The sequence below is a fragment of the Amia ocellicauda genome, chromosome 18 (genome assembly GCF_036373705.1).
Source record: "Amia ocellicauda isolate fAmiCal2 chromosome 18, fAmiCal2.hap1, whole genome shotgun sequence".
Taxonomy (NCBI): Eukaryota; Metazoa; Chordata; class Actinopteri; order Amiiformes; family Amiidae; genus Amia; species Amia ocellicauda.
This window is the reverse complement of record NC_089867.1, coordinates 15,647,723-15,674,147: the sequence shown is the minus strand read 5'-3', so window position 1 is coordinate 15,674,147 and position 26,425 is coordinate 15,647,723. Positions and strand designations below refer to the sequence as shown.

At 42.0% G+C, this 26,425-nt stretch overlaps 1 protein-coding gene across 1 annotated transcript in view; it reads right to left on the bottom strand.

Moving 5' to 3' along the window:
* tsnare1 (T-SNARE Domain Containing 1) overlaps window positions 1–26,425 on the bottom strand; it is a 148,788-nt gene that overhangs the window by 59,981 nt on the left and 62,382 nt on the right. Inside the window, exons 5-9 of the mRNA XM_066691190.1 lie at window positions 22,348–22,438; window positions 20,979–21,053; window positions 19,906–19,962; window positions 13,523–13,678; window positions 5,032–5,104 (exon numbers count right to left, since the gene is read on the bottom strand). Coding sequence (XP_066547287.1) covers window positions 5,032–5,104; window positions 13,523–13,678; window positions 19,906–19,962; window positions 20,979–21,053; window positions 22,348–22,438 — 452 coding nt within the window. The remainder of the gene's footprint in view (window positions 1–5,031; window positions 5,105–13,522; window positions 13,679–19,905; window positions 19,963–20,978; window positions 21,054–22,347; window positions 22,439–26,425) is intronic.

The following is a 26,425-nucleotide window of genomic DNA, read 5'->3' as shown; positions in this document are numbered from 1 at the left end:
ATGTCTCTAGCTGAGAGTGCAGGGGAGTTATAGACAAGCATGCAGATTCCCATTCACAATTTGGTAGTCGTTTTGTCTTTTTTTTTTTTTTTTTGCAAGTTCATCGAACTTGAGTGACAAGCAGAAACAGGATAAGAAGCAATGCTGCCCGAGCCTGGCGAGGATGATAGGTTTGCACAGAGCTGCCTATCCTCTCAGTTCCGTAAACACAACGACTCAAAAAACATAATCTTGTTTTCTGTTTTTCATCTATGTTGTGAGTTTATTAATATCTAGCTTTGATATATATATTTAGGAACAGTTGTGTTTTCACTTAGTGCTATTTTAGTCTGAAAGTGCAATTTGGGCTTTGAGAAGCTGGAGTGCCAGTACTTGAAAACAACAGTAAAAGACATTATCCTTTACTTATTAGGTTTCTGAAGGGCTTTGCTTTACATATAACAGGTTTGTGCCCCTCATTTTGTGGCATAGGCTGAAGATCTTACATGATCCATTAACTGAGGACAACATATTTTTCCTCTCATAAAGAATTTACATTAAATATATATTTATTTATTTATTTATTTATATGTATAATGACAATGGCCAGGAGGAAGACCACTTAAAGGATGAGTAGATGAGATCAGAAGCACTATTGGCGTAACCTGGAAAATGTGCCTCTCTCATTTCTGAACTGTGAATTTGCATGTGTTGGAAAAAATAATATAAATGTGTACGAAAGAGACATTTTGGGCCAAACAGTCTGAACCCCAAGATTCAGGCAAGATTAATACAAACCTACATCTGATCGATTTAACTCCCCCAACCTTAACAAAAGCCTAAGTTTGATCGCTAAATTAAATTTGACTGCATCATTTATTTAAAAGTGCTTAAATTAATATTCTATAAAGAATCAAGAATGTGATTGTTAGTCCTCCCAATCCTCTGTGTACATAATGTCAACGTAGGTTAGTCAAAGATTTACATTTTGGATTTTCCTTTCCTGTGATTTTGTTCTTAAACAACTATATATTTATTTATAAGACAGCAAGTCAATGTGAGATATCTCAAAATGTATTTGAGAAATCTTGATAAGGGGGTTATTTTGAAATATCTCAAATTCAATTTGAGATCTCAACTTGAATTCAAGATGCATCAATTTGAGATGTCGAATTTACTTCTTGTCCAATATGATAAATATCAAATTGACTCTCTGTTTTGTTTGAGATATCCTGAAACGGACAGGAAGTCCATACAAAACATGCAGCATTTTCAAAGGATGTCAATTTGAGATATCTTAAATTGACTTCCTGTTCTATTCAAGATCTCCAATTTTAATAGTTTCAAATATCTACAATTCAATTTAAGACAATTTGGCTTGCTATAGACCTTGTAGAATCAAATTATCTCGAAGACTATATTATATTATATACATAAACAGGAAAAAACATTTGCATTTGTTTTATTATTATTATTATTTTTAACTCATAGGTTCCACTGGGAAAACACCACCAGTCAAGTCTCACCTCATAAAATTAAATATTTATTCACTTGCCGTATTGAAAAACAACCCTCTTCATCAGAAAACTGTAAAGACAAATTTATTAAGTCAACTATCCATTAAATCCTTTTAAAAAGCTAAGCGGGAGATATCTGAATCTCTGACAACTTTTTATGTCCTGGCTCTTTATATATCTCAAATACACATTACTGTCCACAGAGTGTAGGCTCGGAAGCTGACACTACAAGGAGAGATTTTGTGTTCCATGAAAATAGGGATTTTTACTAGTTTTTACTAGCAGTCCATCCTACTTCCCCTTGCATCAATGAGGGGAGGGACTGATATCTTCTCTGGGCTCCAAAAGGCTGCCTGAGCAGGAAATGTAGCATTATGACAACACAGTGCTGTAATCGATATTACAAAAGTTCAAGTTGCATAATCAGCCTGTGTCCTCAGACTGAACTGAGTTTGGGTGTAGGTGTGGCGCTCTTCTGTGACAGAGGGAATTCCACCCAGAAGCAGGGTTGTATAGTTCCATAACATTCTGGCCAGTAGGGGTCTCTCTGATACGTTTAATGTTCACACTATAACTCCAACACAATGCTTGGCAGGCGAACATGAATCACCGTTAGCTCACCTGCTGATTTCCAGCTCCCGTCCAGAACCAAACAACAGTAGTGTCCATAGCCAGGAGCACACACGCGGGTGGCTGTGAGAGCAGATGGCCCAGGTGCTTGCTGCAGTCTCCAGCTACCTACGCTCTGGAGGGTGGGATTCCTGGGGGCTATTCCTCTCTGGTTTGATACTACTAGGATAGGCAGGGGTGCCAGTCTGTGAGTCCTGATGTTAATTCACAATCTCTCATTCCTCCCTGATCCACAGTAGAGCCGAGCCTATTTATTCATGTAAAGTATTGCCTTAAGTGCAAGCACACAAGGTTTGAGGTCTTGGTTAAAACATTTATGCACAGGCTTGCAAGTAAATGCAATGGCCACAGTTAAAGTCAGTTGAATATGCTAACTGTTGTATCAGGGCACATCCGTAAATAATGCAGTGTGACAAGATGAAAGAGCAACACCAAGAGAAATAAAAATAAATAAAAGAAAATAGAAACAGTTTCCTTAAGTGATAAATGGGTCATTCTTAAAAAGCAGTTCCAGTACCTCTTAAAATGTGATATCTTTATATGTCGCTTTTAATCTTTCAGTTGTCTCATACTTCTGCTCTAATTCTTTATGTATTCTCTTCTCCTCTCTCTCTCTCTCTCTCTCTCTCTCTCTCTCGTGCATTATGCACACCAGGCTAGCTGCTTATGATCTAATTTTAATTGGGTCGATCTGTCTCTACTGTAACAACTTCAGGTGACAACAAGACGACGACAGAAAAATGCAGAGGAGATATTACAATGATTTGTACTCCAGTCCTAAGGGGATTTAAAGGGCAACTGCATAAACAAGACCAGATCCTTAATTATCCCTTAATGAATGTGGCTCCCATTAATCTTCCTGTGTGAGGTACAACCAGGTTTAATTAAGAGGGTAGGGCATTGTGAATGGGGGTGTCTCTCTCCCCATTCCAGCAAAATAAAACACACATTAGAATACAAACGGAGTAATTAAAACCCAGAAGAACTTCAAAAAGCTATAAGACAATTGTATGCAGGCCAGTGATTGCTGGCAATTACTGTTAATGCCTCTTATACTTCAGCATGCTGTACATACAGGCCTACATTAGAAGTGGCAGTTTTGTTTCTTAAAAAGCTACTGTAAATAATAATAAAGTCTAACTGTTGAACATGGTCTGGCCAGCAGTGAATGCATACAGAGGAGGTGAGACAATGACAGTGCTCTACTGGACAGGAGCTTTCACATTAATTCACATCTCTACACATTAATTACAATATATTAACAACATATAATTCCATAGATAAGATGCACTAGCAGAGCAAGACATGACAGTTCATTATAGGTTGACATGAACAACTTCAGTACATTATTTTACAGTTCCTATATTGTTCAAAAGTAACAGAGAGACAAAGTCACACTGGAACTGCTATAAGAGGATGGATAATCAAAGCGTCTGAAGAAACTAGCTATAATTGGCGTCTTTAACTTTATTAGCATAACATTCTTTCTTTATTTCTAAAGTTCTTAAACATTTAGCACTGTGGAGTAAGTTTTATTGAGTTAAATCACATTGGATTTGATTTTGAACAACAAAGGATTGTTGCGTTGACTGGTCGGTGTGCTACAGCCTGTTTGGGATTGTTTAGTTTGGCAAAGGAGAAGCGAGCACCCTGGGGTTCTTGGCATGCCCGTCCCTCCTGGGGAGCACAGATTATTAAGAGAAAGTGGCTGCAGGCCAGTCCAGGAGCTCAGAGAACCGAAGGTCAATTAAAACCGTCTCCATGCAATTGCTGGTCCGTGTTGCCAAAGCACTCCCTGCCAATAACCCTCGACTGTCTCAGGCCACTGCAGCGGATCTCCTTCACGAACCTCTGATCCATGCAGTATTTAGGCCTGGCGAGGAGAAGCACAGCCCCCGTGGGTTAAACTAACTGCTGTTCATTTACAGAGAATTATTATTTTTTTACTTGGCGCTGTTTTGTCTATTATTCTGTGAAGACTTTGATGAGACTTAAGTAGCCGAGTTCAAATACACTGAAAGAAGTCATCAATGGAGAAGAAATCTTTACCTTTTCACAGGTCTCTGTTTTGTATTTTGTCAGATCACATTTTTCTATAACATGAACTGTGTATGTGTAGTCTGGTTAGTTTGATCTGTCTAAACTTGTTCAATCTTTGTTTGGTCATAATAATAATAGAATTAATATCGATTAAACAATAAAAACACAATATTGCAATCAGTTAATATTTGTTTTTCCTCAAATTTGTTTTGGTGTTTTATATACAATGTAACTGTAGTTACATTTGGCTGCTATTGAATCGATTTTCCAGTTAATGTTGGCTGCCAGCTAATCAAATTAAAAGAAACCTAGATGTACCTTGCTAAGGACGTTTATGACGCTAACCTAAATGACTGGTTTATTTTATCTCAGCAACCGTAAAGCAGCCTCAATGTACGCTATGAAATTTAGAAACCGGTCCGAAGATGCAGCTGATGGCTTGAGAATAAAATATTTATATAAAAGGATAAAGATATGCAATTATAGGATAATGTGTGGTTTTGAGCACACATGGAAAAACTCCCTCTCTTAGGCCCAGCTGTGCGTTTTCAAATCGTACCTGCCAAAGGGTTAAACAAAATGGGAGATAAGGAGAAAGGATACCATATGGCAGAGGAGTGATATGAGGCTGACAGACTCCGCCTTCATGGCTGGTAACCTTTGGAAGCGCTATTCAATTATATATGCTGAGATATCTAACAGAAGTGCTGTAGTACAGTCAAGAAAAAGCTCGGCCTAACCATGGGGGACAGCCAGGCAGAAACTGCCAATTTACAGGGCAGATTTACTGTGGATAACTTTCATAACGTAAGCCTTAACAGGACATGCTTTTGCACAATTGACAGGAAGCCACGGGTGGTCTTACCGATGGCGTCCCCTTGCTCATGCACCAGAGAGGCCAGATCCTTCATTATCTGGCTGACGTCCAGCATGTCCCTCTGTGGAGAAGAACAGACAGGGTGATATTACTCTTCAGAACCACAACCAGTTTCTCCTTGTAATGAGATTTCATCCAAGTCCAGGATGTCAGGCCCTGCTGAAGCACAGAGCATTAATTATACCAAGTAATGAACACAGTGTAGAGAGGTGGATGGGCAATATTATAGGAGACTACAATTCTCAAAATGGCAGCTGCTACAAAACTACGTTTCCCAAAAAAACATCTCGGATCTTTGTTTCCAAGAGGGCAGCAGGAATGCCCTCACCGGTCAGGAATTGACATCTAATGCTATGCCTACATGGACTGGCTTCTGGAAAACAAGACTTGTGAATTATATTCAATGAAACATAGGAATTGGCTTGGGAAACGAGTTACTACATCTGTTTGAATGTAATGCCAAGGAGTAAGACCCTGCGGAGGACGCTAGCTGTGAGTGCTGGGCTGAAAAGAGAGCAGTGTATCTGTCTATCTTGAAGGTAGCTGGAATGATATCTGTGTCCCTGGCTGCACAGGTTAATACGTTCAGCTGACCTCTCACTAAGCTGTTCAGACTGGCAGCCCGTGAATGTTGTGCTTGACAATTTCTCAGCCGTCTTCCCCGGCCCCGTTCAAGGTAAGCTAAGCAGCTCCCACGCGATTGACAAATAAAGCTGTCTGTGCATGTCACTACATCATGTTGTAGCAACTGCCTACTGACAGAGAAACAGAATTCCTCAAACCTTCAACAGCCAAACATTTCTCCAGAAGACAAAAATGGACTTTGTTGAGGTATCTTCCTCCGCTGATACGTACACAGTCTAATATCACCATCACCATCATAGGGGCCAATTTAGTTCGTTCCAATTCTGGAGGCATTAACAGATGACATTCCCTGAATTGTGTAGACACACAACGGTCCACCCACTTTACTGAGACGGTTAAATGCCCCATCCCTGTTGTACCAAGGATCAGTTAATGAACAAAATTAATTTGTCACCAAGTTGCGAAACTCTGGATTAATGGGCCGCATAATGTCCACCGGCCATTGACAAATTATTTTAATTTAATTCTACACATTCCTGAACAATAATAACAGTGCGCTTCAGAGGGTTTAATGGGATGGATTGCACAGATGAAGTGTCCCAGATTGAGTTGTGGAGCATCTGGACCGTGACTTCACTACCTCTCCACACAGGCCCGCCCTGTCATTACCCCTGCATGCGCCGTCCCATCCCTCTGCTTGAGGAAACTATTCTGCGGCTAATTGTTCCAGTAGCTATATTACAGGCTTGAAAAAGAAATACATTATTATAGCTATAACTGTGTGTGTGTGTGTGTGTGTGTGTGTGTGAGGGTGTACTAGGTATTACTGTTGTGTGTGTTACAGTTTGACTATGTGCAGCAACTTAATAAAAAGTTCAATGGCTCAAATAACAGTGGGAGACATATCCTCTTGACGTGCATTAGACACAGGAATACAGGAAGCTTTTGAAACCCTTTCCATTCAACACGCCCGTGTCCTGTATTTGTCTTTGCTTTTTATTCAAATACAGGCAGAATATATAGTTTTAATAGTGCTCAATATAGATGACTTTATAGGTGTTTATGTCCTCCAAGAACAAAATACTACTACTTCTACTAATTATAATAATATACATGTTCCTGCCCTGCAGTTGGAGTTGTTTAAGTGACAACTCTCACAGTGAAATAACAGATGTATTCAGAAAAAGGACTGACTTTTGTTGTTGTATACAGATTAGAGTCTCTGAAAACAAGTGAACACTGAAATCAATTATGTGACAAGAAAGAACTAAACAACAGAAACACAAAACAGTCACTGAAGCTGCTCCTCCCACAATCTGACACTCAGTCCCAATTGAAGGGAGCTATTATTTAAAAAGAGAGACATGTTGCACCATTAGACAAGTGCCCTCAGCAGGGCAGATTGGTGTGGGAGACAGAATATCATCAAAGCCCACAGGAATGCTATTCCAAATGAAACAAGGGAGATGACTGAACTGCAAGTAAGAAAAGATTTGTTCTATAATGCAGATTCTGTCTTTGCTTTTTCAACCCCTACATTTGCTAACACAATATATACAACACAGGGACAGCATTTTCCAATAACATTGCATATAAACAAATGCATCAAGGTTTGAGTGACGTTCATCTCTATATGGTGAGAGGGAACTGACAGGTATTTACTAATTCTTTTTTATGATTTTTATTTTTACTTGCCTGAAAACGGTAGTAACGATTTGATAGGTCTAATTTAATAAAGATCAAAACACCCAGCTTCAAGTTTGAAAAGTAAATTACAACGAGAAAATCAGACATTTCTTCCCAACATTAGAGACCAAATTTAGACACCATAATAGTCAATTTAAAGTCAGTCATCCTTACAAATCGACACCAAATAGGCTTTCAAGCAGCTTGCTCAAGTACCTAATTATTTTTGATTATTATGGTACACTTGCTTAGAAAAATACATAAAGTTTCAATATGCCTTTCCTGGAAGATTTGTGTGTTTGGAATATCCATGAGCAGGTTACAAATACAAAGTCATTGCAGAGAAATAAATCACTCAAAATATTACTCTGGTAAGTACCATTTCTTCCCCCTTTGTACCCAGACGCAACGTCACTGCTTTTTGAAATTGTAACTACAATAATGGCGGGAGCTATGGATACGTTACGAACTTTTCCTAAGAAAGAATTTTTGCGTTCACCTTGGGAAGATGATGAAATTGGTGTACTTAATAACTTATAATATTAATTTATTAATTTATTAATTAATGCATGCTCTCAATAAATAGATATACATATATAACAACAACCCTACACTTCTACTTCTTGTATTGATGACCACTCCATTTACTGTATCTCTGCATACGTTCTTGCATCATTTCTTGAGTTAGCTTTCAAACTCATATGCCTCAACCTGATCTCCCAGTTCAAAGACAGACACATAAACGTTGATATATGAGGAGTGGTGGATTTTTTGTTCCAGCAATAGTTTTACTGTTGACTTTCTTCTGCAGACTAACACTTCACTTGGACATTGAGAATTTGTCTGAATAAGGGCTCAGGCACGGATTTTGACAAATATGCAGCTCTCTGCACAAACCTCAGAGCTTGTTTCTGCTCATAGCAAGTGCTGCCTCACAAAGAGACAGGCCATTTTACCACTGGTGGATCATAGCAATCATCCGAGGAGTCACTGTGGCTGAGAGCTGGTGGTGACAGAGACGTGATCACTGATTTGCAACTGTAAGGGAAATAATAATTAAACAAATTAAATATATAGATGATGGGGAAAGAGGGGCGCTATAGTCCTACTATTTGCTAATAATCATCTATCGACCATATTTTGGTCTCCCTGGATTGAATCCCAGATATAGGCACCATATTCAGACTCAGCTCCTGGACCCCTAGCACATGTCTATAATGTAATATTATTAATGGTATTTGCAATGAAAAGGTTTTATGGATTTTCCAATTACCCGGTAAATGGAAGCTTCCCAGGCGAAACAAAATAAAATGAAAAAGTACAAAAGTCTCTGGCTCAGTCTGTGAACAACCTTTCAAAGCCCCATGCTGGATCTTCAGAACTGACAATGTGAGGCAACAAAAATTCGAGGTAAACTATTTCTACGATGTATGCATTTAATTCTCAGGAACACTCCAATTTCCCCACTGATGTTAAAAAGCGAGGGAGGGAGGGAGGGAGAAAAGCGCACACCAAAAAGACAGCAAATGTTTACCCCTAAAGACAGGAAATCCTTTCTTTTAGTGGAGATACTATAACAATGCTCCCATCAGATAAAACAAGAATATATTAAAACAATGTGTAAGACATTCTAAACCGGCAGGAGAAATACATTTCCTGTCCAGTGCTTCTGTGCAAGCTTTCATACCATTTGCAGAAGAAAAAAAAACTGGCATCTTATTAAAACATCTCTGCTCTGCACGGATCTCCTCAGTCAGACTCGGGGTTATGGCTCAGCAGGCACGGCCGTTTCTGCGTTTAGATGTGTCTTTTCTGCAGCGATTTTTTTTTTTTTCCAAAACTGTAAGATGAAAGAGATCATTGACAAGATTTCTATAAAGGGAACTTCAATGTGGGGCTATATTAAGAGGAGCTCTACCATGTCAAGTGTTGTTATAATAATACTCTCTAATTGGGATTCAAGGAAAAAATAAGGAGCCACGTGATTACGAACAAAAAGAGAGAGAGAGGAAAAAATAAGAATTTGACATCGAGGCTCTTAGCAGAACAGCAGACATTTTAATTAAATGTGGCGAGGTTTTTTCTCAGAGCAACAATTCTCATAAACACAAAACATCTGGAAGCCTGTACTAAAACTGGTACAAAGCCGACCAAATTGCAGATATAAATCCTCCAATTATATAAACCCAATTGTCATACTTTTATCCAGTTCTTTTTTCAGGAACCAAGGTGCCCAAATCTCAAAGTGGGCTTCCTCCCATGTTTGCCCCCAGACCGGAGTGGAAGCTACAGTTAGGAATTACTACGCAGATTTACAGACACGCTTACAGCAGAATAAAGACGACATTTTCAAGCGCTGCGGAGAAGCGGCTTAAGTGTTTGATGGCTTGCAACTGAATAAACGGTTTATAATATAAAATAAAATATTTCCTTTCTACTTGTAGCTGAATGGCTGTTTGTTGAACCGCAGGCACGGAAGGGCTGTAAATAAAGTTGGATCCGTGTGTAATAACCTCGCTCCTGCCAGCATCAATCCTCACACAGAGCTTTTAAAAACCATCCTGTCTGATGGAAGTGGCTGCAGCTAAATTACGGAAGCATAATAGGGACCATCAATTCACAGCCCCTTGACGGGCCTTTTTATACCAAAATATCTGAGTAGCTAAACCTCTCTTTCAATCTCTCTCTCTCTCTCTCTCTCTTCCTCGCGCACATGCACACGCACAAGACAGAGACAACTGTTCTTATTTATATCTTTGCCCATTGTTTGGTACATATTCATCTATTACTGGCTACAGCAACTTGCTGGTGTTATGAACTTAAAATAAAAGCAAAACAATCCCCTCACACTACAGACAGCAGGCGCATTGTAGTTAGAGCACAAGCAGTCAGATAATGGTTGAGTAGGCCTTCTGTTTAGGCGGCACAGTCAGGAGCTGTTGCACTGGGCAATTATCTCGCTGTGTTGGACTATGAGAACAGAGTCACTGATAACACACACCTGCAGACACTCAGCCTCCATGCTGAGACACTGGTCTGTTTATTGCATTTGCTACCACAGGCCCAGATATGATAGTGGATGAGTGAGAGCTGCTCTGTGTCTTCAGCTCTCTCGGCCCCCTCCACCCACCCTGTGCCTGCACATCATCCTTGTCTGCTGGGGTTGTGTTGGTTAAAGGCTGGTTAACTGATGGTTGTATTTTCTCTGCCAATCCCCACTGAGGCCTCCTAAATCCTCACTACCCACCAGGGTGCAGATCCATCTACACTCCACTGATGCCTGAGTTAATCATTCTGATATTATTACAGCTTCATATCACATATATATATATATATATATATATATATATATATATATATATATATACACTCACCTAAAGGATTATTAGGAACACCATACCAATACCGTGTTTGACCCCCTTTCGCCTTCAGAACTGCCTTAATTCTACGTGGCATTGATTCAACAAGGTGCTGAAAGCATTCTTTAGAAATGTTGGCCCATATTGATAGGATAGCATCTTGCAGTTGATGGAGATTTGTGGGATGCACATCCAGGGCACGAAGCTCCTATTCCACCACATCCCAAAGATGCTCTATTGGGTTGAGATCTGGTGACTGTGGGGGCCAGTTTAGTACAGTGAACTCATTGTCATGTTCAAGAAACCAATTTGAAATGATTCGACCTTTGTGACATGGTGCATTATCCTGCTGGAAGTAGCCATCAGAGGATGGGTACATGGTGATCATAAAGGGATGGACATGATCAGAAACAATGCTCAGGTAGGCCGTGGCATTTAAATGATGCCCAATTGGCACTAAGGGGCCTAAAGTGTGCCAAGAAAACATCCCCCACACCATTACACCACCACCACCAGCCTGCACAGTGGTAACAAGGCATGATGGATCCATGTTCTCATTCTGTTTACGCCAAATTCTGACTCTACCATCTGAATGTCTCAACAGAAATCGAGACTCATCAGACCAGGCAACATTTTTCCAGTCTTCAACTGTCCAATTTTGGTGAGCTTGTGCAAATTGTAGCCTCTTTTTCCTATTTGTAGTGGAGATGAGTGGTACCCGGTGGGGTCTTCTGCTGTTGTAGCCCATCCGCCTCAAGGTTGTACGTGTTGTGGCTTCACAAATGCTTTGCTGCATACCTCGGTTGTAACGAGTGGTTATTTCAGTCAAAGTTGCTCTTCTATCAGCTTGAATCAGTCGGCCCATTCTCCTCTGACCTCTAGCATCAACAAGGCATTTTCGCCCACAGGACTGCCGCATACTGGATGTTTTTCCCTTTTCACACCATTCTTTGTAAACCATAGAAATGGTTGTGCGTGAAAATCCCAGTAACTGAGCAGATTGTGAAATACTCAGACCGGCCCGTCTGGCACCAACAACCATGCCACGCTCAAAATTGCTTAAATCACCTTTCTTTCCCATTCAGACATTCAGTTTGGAGTTCAGGAGATTGTCTTGACCAGGACCACACCCCTAAATGCATTGAAGCAACTGCCATGTGATTGGTTGGTTAGATAATTGCATTAATGAGAAATTCAACAGGTGTTCCTAATAATCTTTTAGGTGAGAGTATATATATATATATATATATATATATATATATACACACACACAGTGGCTCTCAAAAGTATTCACCCCCCTTGGACTATTCCACATTTCATTGTTACAACATGAAATCAGACTGGATTTAATCGGGAGGCATTTCCACTAATCAACACAGAAAAATACCATAATGTCAAAGTGAAAAATATAACCTGCAAATTGTTCTAAATGAATTACAAATACAAAACGAATAATAATAATTGAATGCCTAAGTAATCACCCCCTTCAGTCAATGTCTGGTAGAGGCACCTTTGGCAGCAATTACAGGCTTCAGTCTATGTGGATCTATCTATCAGCTTTGCACATCTGATCACAGCAATGTTTCCCTGTTCTTCTTTGCAAACTTACTCATGCTCCATCAAGTTGGACAGGGACCTTTGGTGATTGAGGCCCGGGCTTTGACTGGGCTGCTCCAGGACATTGATGTGAGTTTTTTTCTCTCCCATAAAGGGCACTTTTGTGAAGCACTCTGGCTATTGTTGCAGTATGCACAGTGTCTCCCAGCTCAGCTGTGGAAGACTGTAACTCCTTTAGAGATGCCATAGGCCTCTTGGTGGCCTCCCTGACTAGTGCCCTTCTTCCCCGGATACTCAGTTTTTGAGGACGGCCTGATCTAGGCAGATTCAGTTGTCCTATATTCTCTCCATTTCTTAATACAGGACTTTACTGTGCTCTGCGGGATATGCAATGCCTTGAAAATGTTCTTATATCCTATTCCTGATTGGTGCTTTTGAAGAACCTTATTCTGGATTTCTTTTGAATGTTCCCTCATCTTCATGATGTAGTTTTTGGTTAGGGATTGTACTAACCAACTGTAGGGCCTCCCAGAGACAGGTGTATTTAACCTGAAATCATGTGACACACCTTAATTGCACATAGGTGGACTCAACTAATTACATGACTTCTAAAGACAATTGGTTTCACCACAGCTCAATCAGGTGATTACTTATGCATTCAATTATTTTCTGTTTTGTATTTTTAATTAATTTAGAATAATTTGCAGATTATATTTTTCATTTTGACATTTTCTGTGTTGATCAGCTGCAAAAGCTCCTGATTAAATCCAGTCTGATTTCATGTTGTAACACAATGAAATGTGGAAAAGTCCAAGGGGGGTGAATACTTTTGAGAGCCACTGTATATACAAACACACACAGAAGTGTCTGCTTGGAATAACCAGAAGAGGTAGAAAAATTACTGAATGGATCCGACAACAAACAAAAATATGTGAGAAATATTGTTGAAAGACTGAACATTTTAAAAAGGCAATGGGCCAGACACACTGCACGAACAAATCAGAGATGGACAAAGAATGGATCCCAAGAGATGAAAAAAGAATGAGAAGACCACATAAAAGATGGGAAGATGAAGTCATAAACTTTGCAGGCGTGACATGGAAAAGTGAAGCTATAAATTGAAGCAAGGGGAAACATCTTGGGGAGCCTTCATCCAGCAGTGGATCGATATAGACGGTGGTGATGGTACATTTACACACACACTCACACACACTCACACACACACACACACGCACAGATAAATACACAAAAATGCAGATGAGAATGAACTGCCCGCCTGTGGACAGACTGACCTCTATCTGCAGCAGCGCCTCTTCCCTCAGCCGCAGAGCCTCCACGTCCTCCTCGCTGATCTCGGACAGGAAGGCCTGGCCGTCCCCTTCCGCTGTCTCTGCTCGGCCGAACACCGGCTCCTCATCGCACAGCTCCGCGAAGGGGGTCTGGGGACTCTGCACAGCCCCGCACATGAAGACATAAGGAAAACAAATAATGCATGAGTCAGATATTCTACATCCACCACCTTCTTCTGACCAAAACACTTGTCTGTGTGTGTCTGCATGGTGATTATACTGCGGTTCTTACACGGGTGAAGAAACAAACGTAGCATAAAGGTGCACCCTGTTGGGATAGGCTGAATACGGGGGTGCTCTGTGATCCAGTTCACAGGACCACATGGCCCCCGGTGCTCAGGAAATATACAGAGAACTGACAGACAGGCCAGTCAGGGTCATATCTGAAGAAAAAGACCCGGCAAGTTTACTTTTCCCACCTGAAAATGATTCAGTCTGTAATCTATGCTGATCAGGGGGCTTAAAAGTGTTCAGTCTTTCTGATGTCTCCCACTTGTATGTAGGACAGAAAACAAAATGAACAGCCTCTCTTAAGTCCTAGGAGATAAACCCCAGGAGGTAGTCTGCTGTGTGTATAGAAGAACAGAACACAGGAAATTGCAAAGCACCCTTTGAGCCCCCGAACGCCTCCACCCACTTTCCCAACACTGCGTCTGCGCTGCCGACAGACATGTGGACAGACTGCCCCGCCTGCCAAGTCTCAGGCTGCTCCCTGGCACACAGCTGCCCCCAGGCACCCACTCTCATGGCTGAAGTGTCTCTTGCCCGTACAGCTGTGCCCCTGCCGCCCACTCTCCGATAAAGAGCCGGACTGCTAATTAAGCAGGGCTGCAGACGGGCTGATGAGTTGAAGAGATTACAGCAAAGAGGGCCAGATATCTGTAGGAGGCAGCCCCTCTCCACGTCCCAGGGTTAAAGAAGAAAGTAACTAAAAGACCACATTAATTCCAGAATACATTAATCAGCATAATAGAACAAATACGAAGATGCCACCCCCAATCCCACTAACAAACTTGAACTATTCAAACAAAGGGCAAAATCCATCTGACACAAAGGTGGGAGGACTTTCCGCGAACAGGATTAAATTATCCGATGCTAATTGACACAGACAGTGGGAGTCTCTCCGCATTGATAAGTTCATTAATTAAATTGCACATGTGTTTATCGATAAAGCCCCCTGAGCTATTGTTTGTGATAATTATATGAAGAATAATTCATTTTCTTGTGCATCTGCTCATTTACTGTATTCTCAATTAGCGCCACCAAATTACTGTTCCCTTTGCACACACGCACAATGGCAGAGATCTCTCTTTGGATTCTAAAGGGCAAAGTTTGCCGTCAGCCCCCTCACTGTAATTAGATTTTTATTTAACTCTGTGCGGCTATTTACCTATCCATCTATCTATCTATGTTGCTCTGTACTGTGTCTCCTGTTTAATATGTTATATAATTTATTTAAGACATCGACTTTCCCTGTATTCGGCTACATTACACCAGAAACCCTAAAAAGACATCCTCCAATCACACCCAGCGCTGCAATCACATGGTGTCCGTTCACGTGTGCGTGATGGTAAAGAGAGGACTGAGAGTCACGTCTTGGCTGGCTTTGACTTCAGAAAGTGTGCGACACTTCACCATGACTGTGACTTCACCATATCACTCCTAGGACCCCCGTGACAGTTTTGACAGATACACAAAGGGTAGTTTTGGAAGGAGCACTGCAGGGCTGTGTGAACGAACAGACTATACAGAGAGCGCACACTGTGAGCTGCTGAGTTTACCCCTGGGGTGTTATTATGAATATTTATTACTCAGCTTGACTGATCCAGGAGGCTGATAACAAACTACTATTGGGAAGAAAAAATACAAAATACTTGGATCTCATTTGACTGTGTACACAAAAAACACAACATAATAGTACTAATATAGAGTAAGTAAGTAAATAAACACATATTACAGATGTTGGCTTGTCTGTAGTGAGAATCAACTAAACTTGAACCCGACCTCTTCATTTCTGTAGCCTCTGTGAAGCAGACACACTCAGAACAGAAACTCATCCAACGCAGCCTTGCGTGACAGGAGAGCGGGACAGCACAATAGCCGGGCTGCCGATGTACAGTAAAAAGCACTATGGAGACCCCGTGCCGCACCCTGGGGCTTTGGCTCCGCACAGAACAGAAAGATGTTCGCACTAAAGCAGCGTCAGCGTGGCTGGAAGATCACAAAGCACAGTTCTCTGTCAGTGAGACGACATGCCTTCTCCACACTGAATGGTAGACAAGGGCAGCACTCCAGACACCAGCCATTCTGCTCCTGTCTCTCTCTCTCCCTCCCTAACTCTTACGCTCTACCACTCTGCATTTAAGTGATTTTTTTTCTTTGCTGAGGGTATATTGTCATTTGTATTGATTGTATTTTATTGTATTTTGTAATGCTTTGAAAATGTATCTTGTGAAAACTAAGCCACCCTAAATAAAATAAAAAATACATACATAATAATTGCCTTTTATTTATTTTTTATCTATGCATTGATTGTTATAAAAAAAGATCCAGTCTTAGCTCCCTTTTACATTTGTAGGTGTTTTTTTAAATATTTGTTTCATTATAGAAAATTAGGGATATTAATCATGCTCCAGACACAATTATATACACATTATAGAACCTGTCCTCAGTGCCCCCCCCTCTGTGTTTCAGAATGACTTTGATCTCCCGCACAGCCCCCCCACTCCCGACCTGCCACCCAACAGAGACGACTACATTACTGGGATCCTCATCTGAGGTCAGAACCTCTATTCCTATTAATAACATTAGATATTCCCGTTAATTTGCAACTATAAATATGATCTGTATGTGTCCCTGTATGAAAGAAGAAAATACATATATTTTTCTGTGCCCCTCGTACCAATTTCTCTGGCAGTCAGCCCAGCCTCTCACTGCTGGGCCCCTACAAGTGAGGATGAAGAGGGGCGTCACTTTGGCTCCTTGTTTAGACTGAGCTTCTCATGCAGTGCAGAGAGCTTTGAGTGACTTAATTGGACCGCACACACTTATATACTTCATTAAAAAGGGTAACTTGTTTTGAATGAGCTTGTTGACAACTGTAAGCTCCTTGCAAACCCCGCAGGACTGGGCCTCTCCAGGACAGGGCTGTCCACTCCCAGAGGACTGGCTCTAGCCATTTTAAACCACTGTTTCAGATTACAGTTGAAGAGGAGGCTATAACTCCTATTTCACTTATCTGCTTGTTAGTAGCTTAATGATCCGCAGAAAACATCAAGACTCTTCCAGAAAGCTCTTCAATTGTATTAAAAGTCCATTGTGAATGAAAAACAGTTGTTCTTCTGGTGCCAATGAACCTTCAATTCAGCATCACCTACTATCTCCTCTGTAAGCCTCATCCCCCCGGTCTAAAATGATTCATTCCTCAATCCACCGCCCCGCTTCCCCAAACGCAGCATCAGCTCTCAGACGTAGCTCGGCCGCACCGCCTCCCTCAAACTCAGATCTTCTTCAGCTCTGCCTATAATATATTATCCTCTCTTCTCTCCCCTGGCTCCTCCTCTCCCTTCCCACTTTCCCTCTTCCCCTCTCTGGCTGGCCCTGCTGTGAGAAGAACCCAGTCGTCCTGGTTGACGGCCCGCGTTGTCTAGCAAGGGACTGCCACATTGCAAACTAACGCTTAATTAAAATACCTTTCCGTTCCTCGGCCTTGCTTTCAGCCTCGTTTTATTCAGACCTTGAGAATGTGTACTGAGTGATGCATCTAATAAGGAGCCCGGCGAGATAGAGTTCTGGTCCAGAGCAATGAAAGCAAAGACACTCAGTCCCAGATGATCACGAACATCGAGCAGTTCACATCAAGCTGTCCTGCCACTCCCCCCCCGCTGCTACAATTATCTGGCTAACACAGTGGCAATTCATTAGCCTGCTGGAAGGAGGTTTGTGCAGGGGCACCTAATGCAACATTATTGCCTCGATGGAGGTGCACCTGGGAACTGTAAAGCAACACTTCATATCTCAGTAATAAAGATTAGATCATATTAAACTCTTATTTCAACATCATGACTGCAATGAAAGTTCTGCTGGTCTCTCTCTCTCTCACTCATCCTCTGATTGCCTCTCTACCTCTTTGCCAGTGATGTGCAGTGGAGGACATGTACTAAACACTCATTTGTGAGGAAACAAAGAGAGAGGCAATCTGTTAGGTGTCGGGGGCAGCTTGTTCAGGTTCTGGTCATGCCCTCCAGAGCTTTTCAGAGCTCTGACTTTTCTAAGCCGCGGTCTGTAGTGCTGTGTGTTGACAGTCGGTCAGTTATCTCTGTCCTATCCTCTCCTCAACTGTCCTATTGCCCTACCACTTACCTCTATGCCGTGTCCCTCCCTAGGTGAGGCTCTGACACTGACCCTACAGTTTATTTGGGATGTATCTCGGCTGGCTGCTGGAGGCTGCTAGAGTCTGCTGGAGTCATAATAACCCATGAGAGATGTGTGCCCTGATACAGGCTGATGGAGTGATCAGATCCTAATCTTTAACTTCCCCTTATCCGAGTTCTCCAGACAGCTGCCACTCCTGGCACCCCCCCAACATTTTCTTCTCCTCCGAAATACTGCCGAGGCTGATCAACTCCAGATGTATTTACTACTTTACTTTTACATCTGTTAGTGTTTGCAAACTGCTGAAGCGCTGCAAAGCATTCTGTTATATTATATAATTTAATATAATATTATTGTGTTACATCAAGCCATGTGTAGATATCGTCTGTAAACACTACTCCAATCCCTGCTTTGAAAGGCAGCTGTTGCTTCCCCCCTTCTCCAGTTAGCGAGGATTATTTGTAGCCCCTGAAAGGCACCTGAGGGAGTTACAGTGCCGGGCATTGCTGGTCTCTGCGAGGCTTTGGTGGCTTAGTGGGCTCCAGTGAGCTTGAGATTGGCAGGGATAAGTAGCTCATCAAACTCTGTGAGGCTTCCCGGGATCCGCAGCAATGGACAGCCTTCGCGCTGGAGCGGTGCGGAGCGCGGGGAGGCAGGGTCCCGGCCGGAAAGCTGTTCCAGGACTCTTGTCCATGGTGCTGAACTGCTGAGCTAATCGCTCAAGCAGCAAGAGCGGACACAGAGAGAGCAGCCACGGATCTGCCTGACTGAGTCTGAGAGGAACATGGGTAGCAGCCAAAGAAACAAAACAGATTTGAGCAGAACAGAACAAAAAAGCTCTTAATCTTTGGTTTCTCTTGTTCCGTGAGGGTATTACTGAGATTATAGAAAGGAATTGGACATTTTATTTCTCAATCGCGGTTGTGCTATAGGGTATCTTGAAAACAAGCAAGTAAGGCGCATTTAAAGAGCAGGTGGTTCTTAAGCAGACACATTGGCTGCCTTTATCCAGGCATTCGATTCATCCTTCAGCACCAGTTACACTAGACTACGCCATATTGCCTGCAGGATTATTTATCCATCTTTTAATTCTAAGTCATTAATCATATTAAACATACAGAAACTTCAGAGCGCAGTTTCTGTTATCCCAGTGCCAAACACACCCCTTTTCCCTACAGTGTCAGAAACTTGTAAGAAAGAGGGACAAAGTTTTTTAGCCTTTCATGCTGTTTGCTTCCTTCCCTGTCTGTACCAGAGGATACTTTTCCATCTAAAAGCATTTTTGATCTGTCTTGTACCGGCAATAATACAATGTGTATTTACTGTAGAAAATTTCCATTCCATGTGGGTGTGCAGCATATAAAGAGGACTTCAATGCATTCACCAGCCTATTGAAGGTTCGGAATCTGGGTCTTTGTCTTTGGATGCAACTAAAAGCCTCTCTAGGAAACAAAATTCAGGAGTATATTAAACTAGCAACTTCAAAGAGCCGTCATTCATGTATGTTCACTTAAGGGCTCGATTTCAGAACTCGGTAACATTTTTTTTTTCCCCAGAGAAAACGTCCTCTAATCTAAGCATGGAGCACAGCTGGGAGAAATATATCGTAGGTGCATTTATGGTGAAAAAAAACAACAACCAAGAAAACAAACCAAGAGGAAAACAGTAGGAGAACCAATGCCATAGCCAGCATAAAAGGCAGGGATTTACTAGAGTCAAACGTGGCCATTTAGCACTTCTAGGTACTCCAGAATACTTGCTTGGCAAATATAGAAAATGTTACAGTAAATGCAAAAACATGACTCCACTGAAACATTGCTCCAGAGCATTGTGCATCTTTGGTGAGACTTCTGGTCATCTCAGTTCAGCGCAGGTGTTCTGCCCAATGCCTGACACAGAGCAGCACCAGAGGAGCGTATCTTATTGGAGATCCACTCCGGCTCAACACTCACCGGTTTTCGCTCCTTCTGTGCGGGGGGAAGCAAGGCTCGGGACCTGTCTGCAATTTTCTGCAGGGAGATAAGAAAGATAAGCGTGAGTGAGAGAGAGCAAGCGAGAAAGAGCGAGAAGGAGAGAGAGAGATTAAATGCGGCCAATGATTAAGTGATATTATTCTGCAACATTTAATCTGATTCAGTTTTAATTATGCATCATTTGTTTTCCTGTATGCCAATACACTGTATATGTATTTCATCTTAGGCAATCTGTCAGATAGACAAACAAACCAATAGATAGACAGACTAATATAAAACCGAAGCAACCAGATTAGAGGTCTGCTGGGGAGCCCCACTCCAGCGGGTTATTATCCATCCCTGAAATGCCGATTAATAAAAAACAGGGGAAAATGTCAGCCTTTGTTCAGTTTAGTGAGTGATCTGCCAATATCGGGCAGGTGCCAGCTCCTGGAAGGCTGCAGTACAGGGCACTCAGGCTCTCATCCCAATGATTCATCTTTATAACTGCACTGAGCAAAATAAATTCTTAATCAGGGGTTTAAGTGAAATTGTTTCAGGTTTTTTTAAATTGATGATTGAAAGGAGTGATGTGGAGTCTAGCTCTCCAGGGTCAGACAGTACATAATTAAAACATTGTATCACTAACACTCTGTCAAATTCTAACTTCCTACGTGTGTGGGTGTATATAGGTATATACAGGTACATTGAAACTCTATTGTACTTTGATGTGTGATTTGGGGCAAAAGTATACTGAGTAACTAACCAGGGGCCGGATTAAATCAAAACTTTGACCCTTCCACTAATATAAAACTACAGAACTATACTCAGTTGCGGCTTTATTTTGAGTAAGATGCCACTTTCTTCTAATCAGAAATGTAACCACTATGATGTACAGGTTTGTAGTTTCCTATTAGTGGGTGGGTCAAAGTTTTGATTTAATCCGGGCCCAGGTTGTTCATGGATATCCGTGTGTTCTGTGCAAATCGTTTTCTAACGTGTGCTAAACTGTTGATGCTGAAAATCAAGTACAGCCGATATCATCATCAGAAGAATGCCAGACAGACAGTTACCTTTTGCAGGTCTCCATAGCGCTGAACGGACTCAGACAGCTCCGTCTTTAGCCGGGTTAGTCTAAGGCGGTCCTGCTGTGAAGAGAAGTGGCTGCTGTGGGTGAACAGAAAAGCTGCAACTCTACTATTCTCTGGGAGGGGGAGCTCAAATAATTTAATCTGCATCTAAAATCAGATCTCATACCATTAGCCGTTAATACTATACAAAATATACATTACTGTAAATATTTTTCAAATCCAAAATCCCAATACTACTACTACTGTTACTAAAACAACAAAAACTACTACTACAACTTCAAAAAATGGCAGTAATAATTCACCCTGTATTGATAATAATCTGTACACTAAAGAAGAGGAATTAGGAGGAGGACGAGGGGGAGAAGAAATAAAATTCAAAGAAACAGTTGAGAGATTATTTTTCGGGCTCTGGACTCTAAGGGAATGTAAATAGGCCGTGCCCATCAGAGAGGGCAATAATGTTGGAGAGCAATCAGGGAGTGCAGGCTTGGAGTGACAGATTTACAGCTGCTAATGGATAATCTCGTTCCTCCAGAAGGGCAGTGTTTATTCAGACTGAAGTGATCCAGAGGCCAGGTTATCCATGCTGAAGTGTGTGACCACAGACAGATAAGGCCTCACCTCCACAAGGAAGCTCAGGCATTGGGCGCTGTGCCCTCTTGTGATCACAGCCAGGGACACAGGCCTCGGCCAAGCAGATGCTGAGCACCAGGCTGGTTTTGCTCGGTCAGTCGCTGTCTGATTGAACAGCTCACCCAGAACTTCATCTGCAGACACGGAGCATCTACTGCAGGTCTGCGCTAATCTGGCACATTATTGTTTCAGTCTCAGGTGAGCTGAGGTGCCAGGAAAGGGGGTGGCGGTGGGGGCTTACTGTGTCTTCAGCTTCACAATAGGGAAGTGACACAATATTCAGCTTTATGCCAAGCCTCCCTCTCCTCAGTGCCGCGCTTGAGCTCCACTCCCTACGTCTCGGGATCTCTGTGCTGTCTGAGAATCGTTTGCTCTGGTGCTCCTGATTTGGCCTTTGAATCTCTACACAAGTTATCTCTGCTCTACTTATTGATTTATCAACATCACTGCTGCAACTTAATCATTTGACTGGGACATGGAGTAGTTCCACAGGTTTGGAGGTATAGGTAGAGTGGTAGATAGGAGGAAAAACAGACAGTGAGATGAACAGGCAGATGGACAGCTAGGTAGGTAGATAGGTAGGAAGATAGACAGATTTCAATACAATACAGACCCATGATATTTCACACTCCATAGGATCATAAACCTATGTAGGAATGTATCAAATTAGTACACAGTTGATACAAAAGCACAGACAGACAGAAGCACTGAGAGGTACCCGTGAGGAGCCACTGATGATGTCACAGAGCTGCTTGATGAGCTGGCTGGTGCTGGTGATCTCTCTGTTGGTCTGCTGCTGAGTGGAGTGTCTGAAACAACACACAGAGGGAGGCTGAGCCATGTCCACACGGACTGACACACTGACAAAGTCGCACAACTAAGAGCCGCTGAGACACACACTGGCAGTCCTAAAAGACACACAAACACACTAACATAACACATCAACACCATAACCATGCTAGGGTATATTGTCAAAAGTGTAGAATTGAGAACAAGGGCAGTGATGTTCAGACTGTACAATGCACTAGTTACAGCTCATCTGGATACTGTGTGCAGTTCTGTGCTCCACATTTCAAGAAAGATATCGCTGCTCTAGAGGCAGTTCAGAGGAGAGCAACCAGACTTATTCCAGGTCTGAAGGGAATGTCCTACTGAGAGACTAAGGGAACTGAACCTTTTCACCCTGGAACAGAGGAGACTATGTGGGGACTTGATTCAAGTCTTCAAAATCATGAACGGCATCGACCACATCAAACCAGAGGAGCTTTTCCAGAAACGCAGGGACACACGGACACAAATGGAAATTAGGCTTAAAGGCAATCAAGACAGAAAACAAGAGACACTTCTTCACACAGAGATGCATCACAATCTGAACAAACTCCCCAGCAATGTGGCTGAAGAGACAATTTGGGAACATTCAAAAATAGACTGGATAGGATCCTTGGATCACTTAGTTATTAATGGACACCAAACGAACATGATGGGTCGAATGGCCTCCTCTCGTTTGTAAACTTTATTATGTTCTATGTGGAATTAACATGTTTCAGGTTTGATACTTGTGACCAATCACACTGTAGCATAATGAGCAGGGCTGTAGTGCACCGGATACGCGACTCAAATCTTATGTTATGTTCTTATAGCAACCAGCATAGCTACACAAACACAAGCACATGCACTTCTATCCCTCTGATGAAAGCAGGAGCTGAAACGCTTGTTTTCTAACTCACACAGTCTCTCTCTTTTACACGCAGAGTGCGGACAGGATCTCTCCTCTAATAATCGAGCTTCTAACCCAGGCCATAACATCACTATTACACCAAATTCATTACGGCCCTCTCTCTGTAAGCAGCTCATTAGGCCCACTGACTAATTAAAGCATCTATGCAGTAGGATTGCTGTGTGTTCTGTCGAGGAGCACATTGCTTTCACAGTACATGTCTCTAATGGACGTCTCTAATGGGTAGGGGCGGCCTGTCAGCCAGGCTTATGTTAATTAGTAGACAAATGTGCTATTACAGACTTTCCATTGGCATCTCTGCTTTATTGCTCGAGGACCATGAACACTCGGAGCGGATTCTCTTCTCCTAAGGGTGAGGAACTATGGGTGGGGTTTGTGTCTCCTACAGAGACATTTAGAGAAGGACAGCAGGGTTCAGGGCATAACTCCCATTGCTCACCCCACTGTCTTTTTCATTGGTTTGCACCCTGATGTGTTTTAACACCTTATATATGTAAAATGTGGTGCAATAACATTCAAGGTCATAGCTTGCATTTATGTGGGTTTGTTTTCCAGGGTGCTATCTGCCAATCATGTTAGACCTACAAGACATACATTTTAGAATTAAACCCAGATGTGAAGAACAAATACAATTAAATAAATCAAAGGTATGTTACTGACTCAAGCAAGACAACAACGAGATGTATTTTATATTTTTGGGGGTCTCATTGTTTGCTTTCTTAACCTCTGGTACCCTTGACTGTAAGTTGTGTAATATGCTTTTATTTTAGCATCTTTGTTGATATATTATGAGCAACCAATTCCTTCTCTGCCACAGCTTTACAACCTTGTCATTATTTGTACAGTTCACAGGCGGACTGGTTCCTCTGCAGCAATGCTATTATTTCATCCGACCCCTCCTCTGTGTTAATGTGTGGGTCACCTGTCCCTGGATTTCTGGTTTCAATCTGCAGCGCACACAACTGTCCACAACACAAATGAATACATTAAAAAGAAAATAATTGTGTAATAGAGTGAAGTTATCCACAGTGCAGTTCTCACGTCAGTCATTTTTCTTGAGAAGACGGGCACTTCTTAATTTGCTGCACAGAAACTCAGAGCATTACTCATACGGCGCAAACACGCATTCCCACAGTCAGAGTTCACTCCGGTAATTGCTCAAACCAATTTATAGGAAATGTTTTAGGCGTTTGGGCACGTAATTGCACTTTAACAGATAACAATAACGCAAGAATTGTCGGATTTTGCGTCAGAAAAAGACCTGTTGGAAACTCCTTAATCATTCTTGCACTCGCTCCCCCCTGCCTATTATGTGAACTCAGAGGAAATGACGTTACAGTCTGAGCTGTTAGACACTTAATTGATGAAGAGAGAAAAATAAAAAAAAGATTAGACATGAAATGATGTACACCCTGTCCTCCCTGTCTCTGGCAAAGAATATTCTCTACAGTATATATATTACAATTCCTGGAAAACATGGTGAGTCATCTATTTTCCAACACCTTTAAAATGATCTTAAATTGAGTTCACAGCACTGCTATTGCTTTGCCTCTTTTTGAAGGCACAGATTCACTGCGATTGCCTGGGCTTCAACCCACACCTGACCTCCGCATCTCCGAGCCACGGGGCTGAGCGGCCGGCCGCCTCTAGGTACATCTGAGCCGCTGACAGTGCGGAGATAATGACACCTGTCTCACTAACGCTGTCCAAGTGCTCTTCGCCGGTCGGGATTTCAGGATTTAATGGGCCAGATTGTCCATAAATGAATATTAAAGTCACAGCTTGTAAAATCCCACAGTTCACTGCTTATCATGTATACTCTGTGCCTGTAAAATATGCATTATCTTAATATAAAAAAATGTAAATTTAATTAAAAATTGTCTTATTCACCATTCATATTTTATTGCAAATCAGACTCTTAGGACTGCTTTTAATATTATTTTATTAACTGACCTTGAGGAAAAGCTTTACATTTGTATAACAAAAATATATAATTAAAGTGTTTAAAGCAAACAATTAAATTTGGAATGAACGTAGAATGCACAGAATGCAGATCATTATAACCGTTCCATGGGGCTCAAGTAGCCATTGCTTTAAATAACACACATTCCTTCTTGACAGAGCATGTTATCAGTACACACATCCATCAGCTTTTTAAAGAAATAAATAGAAAACATCTAAGACACAGAGCCCAGCTAATTCCATCAAGATATCTGCCGTATCGTGATGTTTCTCGCGTTTCTGAAGAAATATCAGAAGTGTCTGAGACATCACACTTTATCTTCACATCAGTCATTTACTGGCACTCCACCGTGGTTGTTTGTGTGTGTGCGTGTGTGCATGCGTGTGTGTGTGTTGTTCTCTGAGTATCATGCTGACCCAGATTTGGCCTCCACATTGATAACCCATGTCGTTTTCAAAGCTGCCTCCCTTCCAGGCAGACTAGATTGAGTTTCTGGCTATCTCCAGTTCGATCACAGCCTCCTCCGACGTGCTTTTCCGAGGGCTGCTTTGGCAGAAGGAGCTCCTCGGAGGTGTGGGAGCTGGCAGCCGTGGTGCCACTGTGACCTCCTCCACAGACAGAGCTTCAGCCACCCTGGAACAGAGGGAGCAGGGACACGCCGCGCTAGGGGGCAGAGGATCCGGTGTGTGAGTTTCAGAGTGACGTACTTGCGAGTGTTGTGATTGCAAAGGCCGCTGCCAGGCTTTCACAGCCACAACTGAAGTATACAGACATGGCACCTTTCAGGAATGCCCAGAACAGGCATCTGCAGTCCTGGTCCTAGAGAGCTTGCAGTTTAACAGCTTTTTAAACAGAACACACTTTAAATGTGCTCTAATTCATCAAATAATTGGTTGAATCCAGTCATTCAGAGCTCAGCTGTGAAGTAAAACACCCTGTATCTCTCAATCCAGTGAGAACAGTTTGTAGGACCTAAATCTGGTCTTTCTTCACATGCACAGTTTGGCATGTTTCAATACTCTGGAGGCTAATCATATTGATCGATGACGTAAATTGAGGATTGAGATTGACTGATTATTAGCATTCAATCAAAAG